We start from the raw sequence: 20,039 nt of genomic DNA, 5'->3' as shown, positions 1-20,039 counted from the left end.
TTTATACTATATTTCTTAAATAATAGATTCTGGTCTATCGATTCAGCCTGGGTACTGTTATAAGTGTTTGAGGGGCATTTCTTGCTTAGGAATACAAATGTTAAAGTTCAGGGACTTGTCTTGTATTTTCAGATCCATCAATGATATTCATAGTAATTAGGATTTTCTAGATAGACTGCTGTTAGGGACTTTAAAAACCACTAGAACACTGGTTCTTGGGTTTTTTTGTGTTCCATACTTCTATTTGATAGACTCTCTCCTCAGAAAAATACACGAAATTTTACATGTAATTTTAAAATATTCACAGACCCCTTGAACCCAAGTTAAGAACTCCAGGGTTATGGGGCGCATGGCGGGCTCATTTGGTAGTAAGTCTTGATCTCTGGGTCATGAGTTCAAGCCCCACACTGGGCATAGAACTTACTTAAAAACAAAAAAACTCCAGGGCTAAGGGTAACAGAAGAGAGCACCTTTTATTAATTAGACCTAACTTCTTTTTTGTTCGTTGAAATCACACATTTAACTTTTTTCCTGCTCTGTGGTCTTGAAGCCAAGTAGATTGCATATTCAAAAACAGAAATTGCTTGTGTTAGCTCATCAAAAACTATTGATGACACTTATCCTAGTTCTCTCTTCCAAACCTTCTAAACCTTCAGCATGTCACACAGTATGTCCATTTATCTGAAAGTAATAGAAAAGCTTATGTGAGATATGTACCAAAAATGGACTCAAGTGTTTGCGGTGACAGAATCAATTAAGATAACCAAATTTTATATTAAAATACATGTTTATACGATGATCTCTATGAAGAAAACTCAAGACTAAAGGGTATTAAGTTTATTTTTTCTTATAACTTGGAAATTCAACTTTTGGATGTTTTGCTTTTTTATAATTTTAAGCATTATAATGTTAACTCTCTGATTGCCAAAAGCTCCTTTGTAAGCACTACAAATATTTAAACAACATCTTGAGAGTCTAACACATTTCAAGAAGTCTGTTTGGAAGAATTTCATATACAACATTCCACAGGCAAAGAAACCCTGGAAAAATGTTGAACCAAATACAGTAACCTTCTCTTACTTAATAGGTTATTTACCCAACTTACAAATTATCTATTTCTTTTCCTTCTCTTCCTGTTGCCTTCTTAATGCAACTTTACTGCTCATTAGCCCTTTAAGAGAATGGTCAGAAAAAAAGGAGAAGAATCTTATATCGCTCACTTTTTAAAAACATTTAAACAATCTTGTAAAAGGTTTGGTAGTGGGAAACTAGTATAGTTGCTAGTTAAGAAGAGAACTTGGGCTGTATGTGAATTTTTTTTCTAAGTTCTCTACTTCCCACTAACTGTTGACAGCTGAAAATTTTCTGGTCTCTTGTAGCATCTCCTCATGTTTTGAGTGTTTGTGTTTCATGCATTGTGAAAAATGATCAAATGAAATTTACATTTTTTAATTTCTTTACCTTTTAATCTTTTTATAGTATAGTATAGCATATTGTCAGTTGTTCTGTGAGGAGCTATATGCTTTTTTCTAAAGCACTATGAACTATTTTCTTGGTTTTCCAGTTGAGACATTTGGGAAATGACGAAGTCCACATTGTTTGGTCGGAGCATACTAGAGATTACAGGAGAGGAATTATTCCTACAGAATTTGGTGATGTTCTTATTGTAATATATCCAATGAAAAATCACATGTTCAGTATTCAGATAATGAAAAAACCAGAGGTAAGAACTCCTTATGTTACATTTTAATAATATATTTTGAGCTCTGTGTGGGTTTGTGAGTTTCTTCTTTCAGAAGGATTAGACTAGGCATATCAGGCTGTGAAAACAGGGGGAAGTGAGACACAGACTCACAGAGGGTTCAGAAGGAGCTGAAACTGGAAAAATAGAAAGAAACTATGTTCAAATGGGAGTGCCAGAGTGGAAGTTCTTTCTACCAAAGTCACAAAAGGATTACCTTTTATTAAGAGGATGATTATACTTTCTGAAAAGACACAAGAAGAAGTAATCATTCTGTATTTTTAGTTAATGTAGCTTACTAAGGATTACACGATTATTTAGTCATGTACCTTAATAAAGGAAAGTTCTACAAAGTCCAAAAAAAAAAAAAAAGTTCCAGTTGGATCTCTTATACCATAGGGCTGAAATACACTTGCAGAAGTATTTTCTTTCAAAATAATTTAAAAAGAGTGGTAGTGTTTTGGTATCTTTCTTACTTTTTTAATTGAATGTTTTTAAATTTAAGAAAACCTTTTTTTTAACAGTTGATCATGAATCTTTAGAATTCCTTGAATAAGACTAATTTTCCCAGGTGGGAATTTAAGCTTACAGCCAGATTTTTTTAGGATTTATCTAAATCAGAGGTCAGCAAACTATGGCCTACTTCCTATTTTTATACAGTCTGCAAACTACTAATGGTTCTTACATTTTTAATGGGTTTTTCTTTTTTCTTTCTTTTTTTGTGTTTGTTTTGTTTTGTTTTCAGTGTCCATTCCCACCCCCTCCCCCACCAGGTTTTTCTTTTTTAAAAAAATCAAAGAGGAGGGTCAGTTAAGCATCTGCTTTCCACTCAGGTCATGATCCCAGGGTTCTGGGCTTGATGACCCCCCCACATCCACACCCCACCCCCACCTCCCCTCACCTTCCCCCGCCCTGCCACCTACTCATGTTCTCTCTCGTTGGCTCTGCTTGCTCTCTCTCAAATAATCTTTTAAAAAAATAAAAAATCAAAGAAGAATATGCATCAGGGACAACATATGGCCACAAAGCCATATTTTTTAAAATATTTACTATATTATCCACAGCTCATATCCTTGCCTTCAGCTGTCATTTGTACCAACCATATTCAAACAGAATAACTTTGAAACTATCAATCACCTGATAAAATTGACCAATTACCAAAACTTAAATTTTTTTTCCTAATAAACCATGTAATAAAAGTCTTTTAAGTTCTGTAGTAAAGCTGGTATCACATAAAAATAATGAAGAACTTGCTGCCTATAAGGATGTATTATCTTCACTGTGTTTACTCAATGGAGGAAAAGAAATTTATTTCCAGTGTTGGATTTTTGTGTACAATTGAGGGTACAGAAATTTGAAAACTGTCAGGGAATATGAGTTAGTTAAATGAAGCACAGTTCTTTTGAATGGTAAACCCTGTAGACCTTCGGAATTTTTTTTTATTATCCTGGTGTTAATCATGGAAAAAAATTGAATTTGGATACTATTTCTCCCGAAGAAAGAACTAAAGAGGAAGTAGAAGCATTTTTGTGTGCAATGTCTTGGTTGTTCTTAAAACTTTTCTCCAATATGAGTATAAAATTATGTTTTAAATTCTCAATTAGGTTCCCTTCTTTGGTCCACTTTTTGATGGTGCTATTGTGAATGGAAAGGTCCTACCCATTATGGTTCGAGCAACAGCTATAAACGCAAGCCGCGCTCTGAAATCTCTGATTCCATTGTATCAAAACTTGTATCCTTTTTAACAGTATCGTTTCTACTCTAATACATGTCTATTTTCCAAGGTAAGTATTTCTTATGTGTTAGGTGAATTTCTGTTTATTGATATATGGTAGAGTTCCTCCCCAGTGTTTGAGCAATTTATGATATTTGAGTGATGTGTTTTCTTTTTTTTTTTTTTTTAAGATTTTATTTATTCATCCAACAGAGAGATCACAAGTAGGCAGAGAGGAGAGGCAGGCAGAGAGAGAGAGACTGAGCAGAGGGCTCGATGCAGGGCTCAATCCCAGGATGCTGGGATCATGACCTGAGCTGAAGGCAGAGGTTTAACCCACTGAGCCACCCAGGCACCCCTCTTTTATATACTACCAGTCAGTACTTATCTTTTCGTTAATTAATTAGGGCCCCATTATGGTACTCTAATACTCTAGAGTATTGCTGGTACTCTGACACTGTAGATGTATAAAAATAACCAAAATAGTAATCATTAAGTATTCAGTCTAGTTGAGGAAATATGCTGTTTTAGTGCATGTGTTGTAACAGAGTTACATACAGTGTTCTGGATGTATAAAGACAAGCAGCCTCTCAGCTGGAAGGGGTAGTGGTGTCAGGAAACACTTATGAGAAATGTGAGGATTGAATATTGAAAGATGATGAATAGAGTTAATCAGGTGGATGAGATTGAGAAGAGCATTCCAGGCAGAGGGAACAAGATAAACAAAGATGTGGAAGTATGAGAGGACATGGAGTGTTTAAAAACATGGCTTCCGGGGGCGCCTGGGTGGCTCAGTGGGTTAAAGCCTCCGCCTTCGGCTCAGGTCATGATCCCAGGGTCCTGGGATCGAGCCCCACATCGGGCTCTCTGCTCCATGGAGAGCCCGCTTTCTCCTCTCTCTCTCTGCCTGCCTCTCTGCCTACTTGTGATCTCTGTCAAATAAATAAATAAAATCTTAAAAAAAAAAAAAAAAACATGGCTTCCGGAGCCAGATTTCTGGACTCAGATGCTGGTCATCACTTCCTTGGCTATCTGGCCTTGGGCACATTATTTAACCTCTCTGAGCCTCAGTTTCCATATCTATAAATGAGAAGGATAACATCTAGCTCATTGTGTTATGAGAACTGAAGGAGTCAATATGTATAAAACTCTTAGAGCAATGCCTGGTGCATATATATATATGTGTGTGTACACACACACACACACACACACACACACATATATTCACACACACACACACAGTTTTGTTTTGTTTTTTTTTTTTAAAGATTTTATTTATTTGACAGAGAGAGAGAGATCACAAGTAGGCAGAGAGGCAGGCAGAGAGAGAGAGGAGGAAGCAGGCTCCCTGCCGAACAGAGAGCCCGATGCGGGGCTTGATCCCAGGACCCTGAGATCATGACCTGAGCCGAAGGCAGAGGTTTTAACCCACTGAGCCACCCAGGCGCCCCAATATATATACAGTTTTAAATTTTGTTTTCTGATATTCCTTTCTAAAATGAATTTGCATTTCCTTGTACCTTTTCTATATGATTAAAAACATTTCAGTTTTTTTACTTTTACTTAATAAGTTGTTAAGCTTTACAAGGAAGGCTTTTAAACTATCCTATGTTCTGTTCCACATGAAATGGATTTATCGTAAGTCTGCCACATACATTCACTTCTTTTGATGAAAATTGACTTAATCTGATTCCTATGTAATTTCTCATGTACTCTGACACTGTGAAATGGAACTATAGGTAGATCATGACATCGTACATTGATTAAGCTTAATGACATTTATGTAGCATTTCTTATTTGTGACGGTTATATCTTCACTTACCGTTCAGTTGAAAGTTCAGATTTGAAGTGGTCATTGTGAAATGTAATGATTTGGTTTATTATTTCCTGAATATCTCTAGAAAGGTAGCTAATCCTTCAAGGAATATATATATTATTACCCGTAAATTAATTTTGTCCACATTGTCAGCTCTTCTGAGGTTGTCTTCTTTCTGACCTTTGCCTCCTTACAGTTTGCCTGATCCTGATGTTCATCCCTAAGGTTAGTGTCCTCTGCCATTTCTTTGGAAAAGTGATGAGAGAGATTAGACTGTGTATAAAACTCTTGTTTGCCTCTTGTGTCATAAAACAGGAATTCAATTTTTTGAGCAAACAGGAACTATTTCTGACCCATAGTACAAACATTTAAGATGCATACCTTACCAAGTAGTTGAAAATGCAAAATTTAATTTATTGGGGCTATGGCTTAATTTCTTTTTCCTGCACCTAAATTCATACTCTTGAGAACTATTTCAGATTTGCATGTTGTCTTAGAGGTATGGTGGCTGGAGTTGCGGTTAAAAAAATACTGATTTTAACTCGGGCTCTGCCTTGTGATCTTGGTCTAGTCACAGAATTTCTAAACCTCACTTTCTTTGTCTGCAAAAAAAAGATAATACTCATCTCAGAATTATTGTGAAGATTAAATGAGGTAATGAATTTGGATGTGCTTAGTAAATGAAATAGGATACATTATTTTGCGCAGCAATGAATTCTGTTATCTGTAAAGATTACAGTCAATAGTAAAACAACGGTACCCAACACCAAGGAATTGCCTAATTGGGTTTTTATGTTTGGTTGGTTGGTAGGTTAATTGATTGGATTGGATTTTTCAGGCCTGTTTCTTGAAGTTTTTTAATAGTTAGCTCATCTTGCTGAGACATTAATAGATACCACATTGGAGAAAATTTCTAAGATGAAAGATAATTTCAGATTGAAAGAGTAAACATGAACACTTTATTTACACAGCAAATATGAGCAATTTCCATCAGCAGAACCACTTCTAGAACACTCAGAATAAAAACACAAAATCAGACAGCTTAAAGAAAATTTTCTTGACTTGATAGCTTAAATTTAGAACCTATATGGAAATTATTTCCCCATACTATTTAAGGATATAATAAAGATGCTCCTAACCTTTGCTCATCTGAGGAATATATATTCATCTTTTACAAGGATTCACAAAGTTCTATATTAATTCTAAATGTCCAGGGAAGTGATTTCATACAAGTAGATTACTCGATTTTTAAATGCAACCTTATATACTAATTTACAACTAGGTGTTTTTAAGATACTGAAATATAGACGCCTTTGAATTTTAAATAATACATATCTCAGAAATATATTAAATTTTAAAATGTATGTTTTTGAAAAATCCAGGTAAGTTCTCATTAAGGAACAAAATCATGTGTTCTAAAACAGATCAATAGAACTTAACAGAAATTACAACAGAAATTGAAATAGAAGTAGGCTTTGAAAACCACCAGTTACTACTTTATCCTCATAAGAGAAATAAAGGGATAAAAGAATATCTAATAAACTCACTTATATTTGGATAATTGTACTGCTGTGTTAGTTATTTTATGCCTAATAAAAGTACCCACTAAGATTCCACAGCATAAATTGTGCTATTTATGATCATTAAATACAGTTTAAATTTTATCCTGGGAACATCTTCTGTAACTATGAATCTAATGTTGTTCACTAAATGAGGACAATATTGATTGTCATATGCTGTCCAAATCGATCATGCTGGCAGCCAGAATTACAGTAATCTGTCAGCATTGATGACTGTCTTTCAAGCTTTGAAACCTCTCCTTCACTTCACTTGTCATTTCTTGCGTTACTTGTACTTGAAAAGCATTTTCTTGCAACCTTGGTCTTTGTCAGCTAGGTGGGGTGTTTTTTGTTTTGTTTTTTTTTTTTTCTTTTTCTTTTTTTGGTCTTGAGCTCAATTTGTTGGTTTGATCATGCAATTAGAATTGAAATGCAATGCTGGGGAGGAAGAATAGGTAGATTCTGGGTAACCTTTGGACCTGAGGGTATTTCAGGTTGATCTTAGCCATCATTTGTTAGTTACCTGTTGAATGTGTGTGTGTGCATGCGTGTGTATGTGTTGGAGTTGGGTTGTTTTGTTGTTGTTTTAATTTTTTTTTGGCTTTTTTTTTTTTGCAGTGGGAATAATAATGTCATAGTATTAATTTCATGATCATAGCTATCATTATACTATACCGTAAATAAACATTTAAAAGCAATTCTTTTTTAGGATCCTAAAGATATTTCAACTATGTACAAATGTTAAATATGATGCTATGTATGTACAGTTTCTTTTTTAACAGATTTATTATGCAAAGAAATTTTCAGAAGTTAATAGCATATAATCTTGTTGTATTAGGGTTCTCAGAGAAACAGAATCAATAGAATGTAGGTACATATATACATAAAGAGAGAGAGATTAATTTTAAGGAATTAGCTCACACAGTTGTGGGGACTGGCAAGTCTGAATTCTCCAGGAGTTCTTAGAGTTGATATTGTAATCTGAGTCAGAAGGCATCTGGAGGTAGAATTCCTTCCTTCCATGGGGACTTTGGTCTTTTCTCTTAAGGCCTTCAACTGATTGGTTGAGGTCCACCCACATACATTATAGAGCATACTCAAAGTCTCTTGTTTTAAATGGTAATCACATCTGAAAAAATACCTTCACAACAATGCCAAGACTGGTGTTTAACCAAAAATTGGATACCATTACCTAGTCAAGTGATAAAATTAACTGTCTCACATATCCCATTTTTCTTAAATTTTTCTTTTTAAGCTTTCTTACTGTAAAATATAATTTGAAACAAGAACATAAATTCTAAATGTAGTATATGGTGAATAACTAAGTTTACCTCCAGCTCAAGAAATAGAACTGTATGTTATTCTATCAAATTATTTCCTGATCACTTTTTATGATAGTAGTAAAGATTTGAGAAACATGTAGAGATAAATCATAGCCTAGCCTAGAACAACATAGGTTTGAACTGCACAGGTTTAAGAATATAGTATGAAATGCATGTAACATACAAAATATGTGTTAACTTATCAGTAAAGCTCTGATCAGCAGTAAGCTATTAGTAGTTAAGTTTTGGGAGAGTTAAAAGATTTGGGGGCTGCATGGAGTGTTAGCACCCCAGCCTCCCTGTTTTTCAAGGGGCAGCTATAGATGATAATTTTTTCTCCAATAAACTTATAATAGGGGAGAGAATAATATATAAATTAATAATTATAAAATATGACATAGTAGGGTTATAGATAAAATGCGGGAGTTCTAAGGAAGAAATTATTACTTTGAGAGTAAGAAAACAAAGGAAGAATGCATAGAAAATCTGGGCCTCAGAGGGTGAGATTTTAGCACATGGAATGTAGCATGTCTGTTACAATTCTTGTAATTTATATTTAGGGGCTTTGTATGTATGTATATAATATATATGTGATATTTTGAAATACACACTATGCAGATATTATAAAATTAAATGGCATCTTTAAAAAACACATACTTTCTAGGTTTAATATTCTTTCCTACCAAACCAATATTATTTGATTTTGTTCTAATCTGTTTAGATTTGACCTTTTTGTAAATGCCAGAATTGGGTTTCTGTTTAACTTTATCAGGCAAATTACCAGAAGTCAATGATCATTCTTCAATTAGTCACAGTTTGTTATCCATGCAGTTCTGCTACTCAGATGTAAAGAACTTGTTGCAAAAGTATGAGAGCCAAAATGAAATGAAATGTAATTGATTGGCTCCACTAATGTAGTTTGCCATTCATTATGATAGAACATTATAAAACCTCTTAGGGAGGTCCATCAATATTGCTGCCATTTTGTGTTAGAAGAAAGTGAGTTTATTGAGAAACTACATAATTTCATGTATACTTTTTTTTTAAAGGATTTTATTTATTTATTTGACAGAGAGAGTGAGATCACAAGTAGGCAGAGAGGCAGGCAAGAGAGAGGGGGAAGCAGGCTCCCCGCTGAGCAGAGAGCCTGATGTGGGGCTCGATCCCAGGACCCTGAGACCATGACCTGAGCCGAAGGCAAAGGCTTTAACCCACTGAACCCCCAGGCGCCCCTGTATACTGTCTTTTGAAGATTATTTCTTCAGAAGATAATATTCATAAATATGGACTGTCCTTAATTTATAAATTAGATTTTAAAATGTGGAAGCTGATTGGCACATCAGCCCAGGTTTCAAAGTCTAGAACCACTTAAGTTTTGTTTTAAAAAGAATACCAAACTCAAGACAGCTGTAAGGATTAAATTATCTACATGAAGCACTAAGTAGCCTGTCATGTAGCAGGAGCTCAGAAAGTGATAGTTATCTGATACTTGATGGTATTATCATGCTGTACACTAGAAATATTCCTCTAAGACACAAATATAAGTATATATAAGTGTATGAAAAGATTTGTGCTGGCTCTTGACTGTATTGAAATTGTTATGTGAATTCTTTGACTACATGCAAGCAGTACTTATTAGCTTAACCCTCCCAACCTCATATCTCTTACTGTACATACCTGTACTCCTTCCAGCTCTGCCTCCTCCCATCCTTACTCTTATGTCCTACCACACTAACACCCAGGACACCCTGTCTAGCTAGACCATATAGATCATCCCTGAATGCCCTTCTCTTTTTATGTTTTTGCCCCATGAATGCCTTTCTCTACTATCTTCCATGTAATATACTCATTCTGCATGACCCAAACATTGTTAAAAAAAAAAAAAAGAAGAAAGAAAGAAGTTTTCCTTCACTAGCAACACACTGCCTTATAACATTTTGTTATAGGACTTAATGTGTATGCACATATTAATAAGTCTAACTAATCCTGGTAACTTCTAGCACAGCAATAAGTGGCTGGCAATTTGTTGTAATAGTACAGGTTAGGGTAGATGGATTCATGGGTGGATGGATGAACTGTTAATTTTTTCTTTAACAGAAAATTTCTATTCATTTCCCCATGTACTTTTAAAAATAAGTTGTTCATTATTGTAATATTTGGTGGTTTGTATTAGTCTAGGCTACAACTGTAAGAACATGCTGGATAGGTAAGAAAAGGAAACCTAAGAACAGTAGAAACTGCCTCTGATACATGAACAAGCCAAAATAGCATATACACAAGGGTGTTGTATTTTGACTGATTAATTATATTTTTTTAAAAGATTTTATCCGTTTATTTGACAGAGATCATAAGTAGGCAGAGGAGGAAGCAGGCTCCCCGCTGAGCAGAGAGCCCCATGTGGGGCTCTGTCCCAGGACCCTGGGATCATGACCCGAGTCGAAGACAGAGGCTTTAACCCACCGAGCCACCCAGGCGCCCCTGATTCTTATATTTTTTTTATTAGAGGGCATTACAGTTTAATGAAAATAACTTTCAAAGATCAATAGTCAATGAGGTTTCCCCCTCCCCTTCTTGTGGGGCAGAGGGGCAGGCAGGATCTATCAAGGAGAAAAGTGAGCCAAAGACACTTGTGTCTTGAAATGCCAGATGTTGTCTTAAGAGGAGTACAATTTAATGTCCCCCACCCCCACTCCCCAAGGATGGAGGCAGCAGTGGTTATAGTCCTGAAGGCTTACACTCCCTGCTGAACAGCCAGGAAGGCGGTAGCCCCAGAAGAGCTGAAAGGGGCAGCTGTGGGAGTCTACATACTGCTGAGTTTCACTTCTTGAACCTTCACACCACCTACATGAGTGATTCCAATAGGAGCCCTCAATATCTTAAGTGCCATTTGTTCTACATACTTTCCTACATGCTTTCTAAATGAAAGTATGTAGAACTTCATGGACAAATTGGTTATTTGTTACAAACTCCAAGATTTATGATTGTGGTCATTCATACTTCAAAAGAAGAGAATTCTTTAAATAAAATGTCTCACCAACTAAGTGATCCAGGCTTTGTGGCTTTTGAAACACTTGCAGCCTTGGTGCCTTTGATATTAACCGTTGTGGTAGGACCTCTCTAAAAGCAGACAAACATTCTGTCTTACTTAACAATGTGCTCTGTAATGGGAGCATTTCAGTCTCCTCTTTTGAAGAAATGGGCATCACTGTTGAAGGGTTTTGTGTTGTTTTAAAAGCTTATGGTTAAACATCCCCCTCCCCTGGCCTGGATTTTACTGCTAAACTTTATGTATGCACACAGTGTAAACAGGAACCCTGGATATGTGCAACTCTTCTATTGTGATGCTAATATATTCTTATATCAGTTTTATTTTATTCAGCTTTCCTTTTTAAAAAAATGGCAATATGGGGTGCCTGGGTGGCTCTGTCGGTTAAGCGGCTGCTTTCAGCTCAGGTCATGATCCCAGGGCCTGGGATCGAGCCCCACATCAGGCTCTCTACTGAGCAGAGCCTGCTTCTCCCTCTCCCTCTGCCCGCTGCTCTGCCTACTTGTGCTCTCTAGCTCTCTGTTGAATAAGTAATAAAAATCTTTTTTAAAAAAATGGCAATATGTGCCTATTGATGATGTTATTGGTATTTTGAGAGATTTCTGTATAATCACTGTGGGAATATTTTATTGCATGCCTTTAAAGTTGTTAGTTTTGGTCTAGCAAATATGCCTTTGTCGTTTCAAAAAGATATAAAGGCAATAAATGTAGGTCTCTGCTATGTAATAAATTTTTGATAATAGTGAAGTTTATCCTATAGAATTGCACCAATGTCTGAAAATGGCATCTTTTAATGTTCTCTAGAGAGGATCATTTTACTAATAAAAACCGATAATAACTACTTTTCCTGTATTTAAACTATGGGAACTCACAAAAATGATTTCAGTATATGAGCAACTTCCATTTCATTATATTAATTGCAGAGATAAGTTCAATTTTTATTCTCTTCCAAGAACACTTAATGCCCCAATGACAGATTTAAGTATTTAAAAAGGCTATACTGAACAACATCAAAATGACTTTAAAATAAGTATGTTTAAGATCCTCTCAGAAATAAAGGAATAAAATCTTATGAAATAAGTAATTATAAAAGGGAAAAAAGTGACTATCTCAATAGAGGTTGAGTAGCATCCAAACTTGTTCATGTAAAAAAAAAAAAAGTTTATATTTCTTTACCCCCCAAAAAAGGTTGCTAAGCAATTTGGGATCTTTCATTTACTCACCACATATTTCTTGACTACCTACTATATGGGAGGCACTGTGAGAGAAAAGCTAGGGATAGAAAAAGAGTCACTGCTTTCAAAGCGTACAGTCTGGTACAGTCTAGATGGATGGATGGGTGGGTGAATGAGTGAGCAGTGAATGAATGAAGTGTCCTCTGATGAGGAGTCCAGCAGTAGTGATATCTACAAAGTAGGATGGTAAAAGTGACTAATTTTATTACAGTGAGAGAGGATAGTGGGGAGGAGGAAATTAGGAATCGTTTTACCAGGGATAAAAGTGTAACGTGGCTAAGAGATAGGAGTTCCTCAGTATTGCGTGATATAAAGCAAAGCAAAGAGTAATAGCAGATGAGGTCCAAACCAAATAATGCAGTCAAGCAGAAAAACAAAACAAAACATAAACTTGGTTTTGTAATGTTACTTCCGATAATACAACAGCCAGTGTTCTAAGGTGACACTTCCTTTTGCTTTTATATAATTTTTATGTCTTGAATAGCAGAGCAAGGTTGAATGTATTTTCCTTTTATAGTAAAGCCTTTCTAAAATGAGTTAGTCTATAGATTATTTAAATAATTTTTTATACTTAGTTATACTATAATTTCCAGGCTAGTTAACAGTAATAGCTAGCAATAAGACTACGGAGTTCTCTAAATGTTTGATAATATTTATATACATTTGCCATTTCAAAAAGAGCATTTGAAATTTTCGTCATCTTAAGTTTTATGATGGACTCACATTCTTGCATAACAAGCCTTCTTTACATGTTTCCTGTAAAGTACTTTTAAGCCTTTTTGTGCTTTTACACACCATTATGCTTTTTTATGTTACTGATAAATGAGGCATTTTTTTTTCCATCCTATTCTGATAGCACATTGGCTTTGTGGCAAAAATAGCAAAGGAAAAGAAAGCACTACCACCATCTTACCTGTTTTTTCAAATCCAGTGCAGCAGTATGGTCTGCATATGCCAGTCTTGACAGTTGGATCATATCATAGTGCATGCAGTACAAGGAAGGTAGAGAACTCTATCAGGTGTTGAACTGTCGTTAAAAATAACAAAATGAAGTTTCTCTACTTCCATCTTCATTAAATTTTCACCTGTGGGATAGAACAGGGACTTTTTTCCTCTGTTAAACCCCCCCCTTTTTTTTATATTAGTGATGAAGGTGCACTGGTATGTTCACATTATCGTTCACTACACCTACTGCATAATGTACAAGTTTTATTCTAGTCTTTGTTTAAATATAAAAAGAGCAGTAGATTTAGATGCTATTTGTGGATTTCAGAGAGCAAAGAATGAAGGATGTAAAGCTGAAATTAGTCTTTAACCTTGTTTGACATAGGAATTGCAGTGCTTTTGATCCATTCTTTTCCTTTTACTAAACCTAAGGGGTTTTGCCATTGAATTTTTAATAACTCAATAATGGAATTAAAATTAAACTATGGGTCACAAATCTCCCCATTTTCTTCTAACTGCTTTTCCTCTCAAACACTAGAATACAGCCTATTTAAATCTTAACTTTTGCTTGCCAAACCACTGTTACCGTCCATCTGTTCATGCCAATTGTAAAGAAGGTTTGGTTTTTAGTGAAGCTTTGCATTTCACATAAGGTATGTGAAGTGAAATTTCACAAGGGACATGATGGATCCTGATTCATAGTGATAAACCTTTGGGGCCATCAGGGTTGGCATATGGTCCAGTATGATATGAAGGCTTGGGTTCCCTGGCTTCACTTCTTTGGCGTGAAGCTGATAAAACCTGGCTCTTGAGTATTATTTCACTGGACACCAATCATGGGCAGCAGGAACTGCCCATTTAACTCTCTGTGGGAAGGAAGCCCAGAGAGCATTCACAATGGTACCATTGTCGAGTTGCAAACTGCTCTGAACAGCTTGACAGCACTAGGGAGGAGGGGAAGGGGTTGCTTTACTAATTGCTGTTCAGAAAAGAGAAGGAGCAAAAATAGCTGTTGTAGAACTGATGTTTCTACATTTACTTACTCTTGATAGGAGTGTTGACTTTTATTTAGCACATACCTACTATAAAAAGAAAGCAAATAAATACATTTAAGCAACCACCTGTAGTAATTCCTTGTTAACATGGCATTATCCATTTTAAACCCACCAAATTATAACAGAGCAAAAGTCAGTTTTGATATGTTATGATTTTTTTTATATTTAGATGAAAATGTATTTTTTTAATCTTCATAAAAAATCTTAATTTAGAATAAGGGAAAATGGATTTAAACCAGCACAGTCCATATATCAGATAAAGTTTAACACAAATTTGGCTTAATTTCCTTTATACTGTGTATTTTTTAGAATTTCCAAATATCTGAATACCTACAAGCTACATTAATATAGAAATGTAAATTAATCTTATGCATAACAATTGCAAGTGCTAAAATAATCCACTGTAGATAATCTAGTCCTCAAATCTTAGGGTTAAATACCAGATCTATCATTTAAATGAATCGCTGATAACTATTTCAATCATTTCTGGTTCTCTCTCTCTCTCTCTCCTTGAAGTCTGTTTCAGGTATATTTAAAAATATGAGGGATGTTTCCCTTTTTATGAAGCATTGGTATTTGTATAAACACTACTGCTGGCCTTTCCATTTTTTCTGGTTGGTCTAATCAAGTATTTGGTGGTTCTGATGCAAAGAAACCATGATCTACTTCAGCTTACTTCAGCCCCCAGGATCCTGACCCTATAGCATATTTCCATAGATGATGATTTCAGCTGAACCTAAGTTGACTAAATTATATTGCAGTATTATAATTTCTGCAACATGTCCGTTAATTTATAAATTTTGCTAAATGGGATAGTCTTGCTAAGTTGGTGAAAAATCAAATGCATGTTTGTGAAATAGTAAAAGTCTGTAAAATTTACTAGTCGTCCATCTCCTCATGTCCCCTTAAATGCTGTTAGTAAATGGGCACCAGTGCAGTATTTCAAAAACAGTAATTCATTGAATGCCCATTCTTCCTTTTACTGCAGAATAGATTATATTTAAGTCAAGATTAATGGGTAGATTTTGATGTTAAAGTCCAGTCTCTAAGCCCATAATTCCCTAGGGGCATATAGTGCATTAGTTTAAGCCAATATACTGTTTATCATAGATTCTATGACACAGTCTTAAATGACAGTTTGTTGTACTTTGTAACTACTTACCATGATAATAAATCACTTTTTCTGTACTCCTGATAATTAGAGCATTTAAACAAAATCTTAATTAAGTTAGTACACATTTAGGTAGAGATAACACATAAGTAATTGTACACTGTAAAATTTCACTTACTTTTTTTCCTTTTTGCAATCTTCTAGCAAGAATCCAAGTTTAGTATTTAGTTCAAACACATACATTCATTTCCTCAATTTTAATGCACTGAAATTTTTGTTCTGAAAAGGAACAATACAAAGTGTTTTTAGTCATCCCCCAATGTTTATTAATGTCTTATACTAATACTTGTGGTTCTGTTAACTATGAAAGTCTTGTTATTACTTAATGATAATATTTTCAAGTACATCTTACCAAGAATAAGAATCTAAAATTTTAACTTCATTAAATTTGAAATCTAAGTAACTCGGTTTTTCTTTTAGGTGTTTTCCTTCATACAATTTTCATGAAAGTGGAATATACATATTTCATAATCATGTTAGTGCTTTTTAGAAACCACCAGTGATTATTGGATTATTAAATCAGGAAGGATTTTCAGAACCTTTAGGGAGGTTTAAATTTTTAATCCTATTTATTTAAGGTTAATCTTTTTAAATGTATTTACATGAACTTTGGTAGAATTGGGCTTCTCAACTTTTTACTTAATGTTTTCATTTAGTAATTGACTGATTTATGAGCAATTATATATGGTCCAAATTTTATTCAACTCCAGCTTTCAATAATAGGACTATCCTCACACTGCCTTAGCACCTGTTATGGATTTTGAGTCATCTGGCAGCCCATGGGACTTAGATAAAGAAGTACCAGGTGTCCTGCCTGTCTCCTAATTGAGACGCAGTGAAAACAATATAGACTTGGCAGTATGGTTAAAAGGATGGATTAAAGCCCAGCTTTGTCTACTCTGACAAATCACAGCTTTTCCTTCATTGCATAGATAGTAGCAACTACTAAAGAATTTCATTAGTATAATGCATCATAAAAATTATACACAATAATTTGTTATAACCTGTTGCAGACTTTCAGAAGAATTTCTATTAAGGTAGTACAAATAAACAATATTAATACCAAGATTCATTCCATTTACTTAGGGGAAGTTTTTACTTTATGTGAGATACACTGCATGTGTCTTGAAGAAATTAGCTACTGTAGGAAAGAAATGGAGTATTAATTTACTAGATCTTGCTTTATAATGTAAGCAAGTATAGTTTACTCTCATCTTATAAATGAGGAGTGCCTAGGCCATGGGGTACTTAGTTGCCCTGTATATTTCAAGAAAACATGACCCTTTACTACTGCTTACAGCCATGTGATCCTTGAGATGTACTTACAAAATATATCTACGTATATCCTGTATCTCCATAAAATTCTTATTTTTCAGTATTTCTCCAAGACCCTGTGTGATGACATTGCTTCAGAATATTTGAGGATATTTCAAGGCCTTTTAGAACTAAAAATCCAAATGTGCTTTATTTTGTCATTTTTAATTAGAACATGCCAAGGATTTTTCCTGTATTATATACGATATCTAGTATATAAACAAACATTTTTCAAAAATGGCGGTCTTCAAATTTAAGCTAACAGTCTTTGTGCTGGCCATCCCTGAGCTAACTAAAATGTCTCTATGCCTTTTCTTTTTCCACACAAAACTGAAATCATTGAGATTGGATATAGAAAGAGCACTGGACTATTAAATGACCAAGGTTCTAGTGCCAACTCTACAGATCAGCAGCTTTGTTTTTCCGAGCAAATCTCTGTCTGTATTCTCCATCCAGGCAAAGCTTATTGCTGAATAAACATTTTGCAGATTTTGCTAACTTTCCTGAAAGTAATATTGGCAGATGATTGTTGTATCCTTCCTCTAGATCATACTGTCCTAAAATAGTCTCAATAAATGATGCCCTGGGATAAACCCTCTCAAGAGAGCCTTTTTAAAAACCTGAACATCTAAATTTCTGAATATTATTTTTCAAGAGTATTGTTACATCTAATAATATAGTGTACCAGAGCAGTTTTAGAAATCTGCCTTAAAAATAGAGAAAGAAATCTGCCTAAAATGGTTTTGAAATTACCCTTCATTTGATTTTTATCTAGAGAGTTTCTCAGCATTTCTTCTCTTTCTCCTTTCTTTACAGAGGGCCACTGAAATGAGTAGAATTAGTTTGTTAACAAAATTTCTTGCCTCATACCATTGTAGAATTTGTGAAAAATTTAAAGGTTTCTTTAAATTTAAAAAGTTGTTACAACCAGTGGGGCAAAATATTTCAGTGCTAAATTGTAAGTAGTTGTAATTGCTTCCAAGATTTATAGAATTTCTGTTTTAGGCATTTAGGATTTTGGGGGGAAAGTTATTAGTTTTTTTTTAATATTATACTTTATGTGTATATACATACATACATGTTTTATTCGCTTTTTCCTCTTCCAAAGAAGGCAGCAAGATCAAGGGTAGGGGTGGAACCAAACTCTCACACGAAGATTCAAACTCTGTCTCTAAATCCAGTCATAGCAAAGTCCCAACTCTATTGGCCCCAAAGGGTTTTGCTTCTGGAGAGCCAAACTGGGATTAAAGGAAGGAGGTTGTGTGCATAACGGTTTCCTTATCAACTATCAGACCAGCTTTATTCATTCCTTCTATAACTTATTAATAGTCATTGAGTACTTCTGAGTCTTGTGTTAGGTGCTGGATATGTGAAAATAAAAAGGACATGGTCTCTGCTCCTATGATATTAGTCTCCCCACTTGGAGGACAAGCACAAAGAAAAAGGCATACTTAGTATTTAACAACTGGCTCTGAGAACGGTGTGAGGCCCTGATTTGTGGCATTTCTCGAGTTCTGTCATGTGAAAACTCCCACCACAACCGTCTTACAAACTTGGTGAATATTGTAAGTAGTGCTCTCCATATTTTAAGTCAGGAGGCAGAACTCTCCTCCCTCTTCCTACAATTACTGTTCTTGGAATCTTCTGTACAGAGAAGGAAGATAAAATCCTTAAGCGTTAAAACAGCAATGAAGCCACAGAAATATCTGAGTGCAGGCAAGTGCTTACTAATTTAGGAATTTCAGAATGGGTCTTAAATCTCTGAGGCCATGACATTGAGTGTAGATATGAACACTTAACACTTTGCCTTTACTTAAAAAGGAGCCAATATTTCTTTCTTGCTTAGGAAAGAAAACATTAAATCTGAACTTAAGAGGAAATTAAGCAGTGATAGGTCTCAGACATATAATTTTCAGAACTACTTTTGGTGAAAAATACTTCATACCCATTCTTGCTATGTACATTATACATACACACACACACACACTTCCATTTTTTGGAGACTAGTTACCAATTACAGTTGAGCTAAATGTTTATAAAACCTATTGGGCATGCTTTGGAATTAGTGATCACAAAACTGAAGGTTTTTCCCTTTCTCACTTTAAGTAAAAGCAGTTCACAATTACATCCGATTATTAAGAAAATGGTTGTAGAGAATGAAAGGTTGTTGCTTCTTTAAAACCAAACCTACCTTTTCTATATTCTTCTTATGCATTGGTAAAATTGAAAAGTGTACTAATTATTCTTCTGTAGTAGCTTTTCCTCATACTGTCTTTTTCTCATGAGAAATCATTTTCTCTGTCATCAGAATAAGTCAAAAGTCCCTCTGTACATACCACAAACAAGAAATATTGTCGGAGTTCTTGCGCATGAATGCGGGTATATTCCTTAAACAGATGTTGAAAATTGCCCTCAGGGAGATAGCACCTGCTATTTACAAAGACTTGAACCAAAAGTCAGAAAAACTATGTTTAACACAGATGTAGGCGGACTTTTGGGTTACCCTATATTTATATCCTTTATCTTCAGCATCCCTATTACATAAATAGGAGCAGGTGGTGGTATCCCCATTTAACATATACTGCTGCACAGAGAATTCATGCATCTCTTTCTAGGACCAGGCTGAAATTGAACCCCAGTTTCTTGACAGCTTGTATTGACACAGTGACAGAGGGCCATAAATAATTTCATATGTAAGTTTAAAATCAAGAGTAGTTACCTAAAATGAGTAACAGTGTTAATGTAAATGAAGCACAGATTAAAGTGTTTATACTAGAAAAAATGTTTAATTCCCTTTATTATTTTTAGAATAGTAATATTCCTTCCCCCCTTTTCTGCTTTTGCAGAAAGTAGAAGGAAGGAGGATTAGTGGATAATTATATTGCTGTGATTGCAGCACCTGTGTGTTATTTCTTTTGATTGGCTAGTTCTGTATTAAAGATTCCTACCAGTTAAAAGTCTCCCTCATCAAGTGGTGCTTTATTAGCTAGTTTTGGCTTGGGTTGTTTTAAATTTACAACAAAAACCTTAATTCAACTTAGACTTGTACTTCAAATTTTGCTTTGAATTTCTTTACCATTCCCTATCTGTCATCTCACCTATTTGGTTTTTTTTTAATCTC

At 34.8% G+C, this 20,039-nt stretch overlaps 1 protein-coding gene across 2 annotated transcripts in view; it reads left to right on the top strand.

The window, feature by feature from the left end:
- The window catches only part of RALGAPA1 (Ral GTPase activating protein catalytic subunit alpha 1), a 253,276-nt gene that overhangs the window by 219,807 nt on the left and 13,430 nt on the right, over positions 1–20,039 (top strand). For both annotated transcript variants that reach the window (XM_080808120.1, XM_080808119.1), the window contains 2 exons: positions 1,565–1,723; positions 3,346–3,473. In XM_080808120.1, coding sequence (XP_080664246.1) covers positions 1,565–1,723; positions 3,346–3,473 — 287 coding nt within the window. The remainder of the gene's footprint in view (positions 1–1,564; positions 1,724–3,345; positions 3,474–20,039) is intronic.

Source organism: Martes martes (assembly GCF_963455335.1).
Source record: "Martes martes genome assembly, chromosome: 7".
Lineage (NCBI taxonomy): Eukaryota > Metazoa > Chordata > Mammalia > Carnivora > Mustelidae > Martes > Martes martes.
Note: the sequence above shows the minus strand (reverse complement) of the source record. Positions and strands in the feature narration are given on the sequence as shown.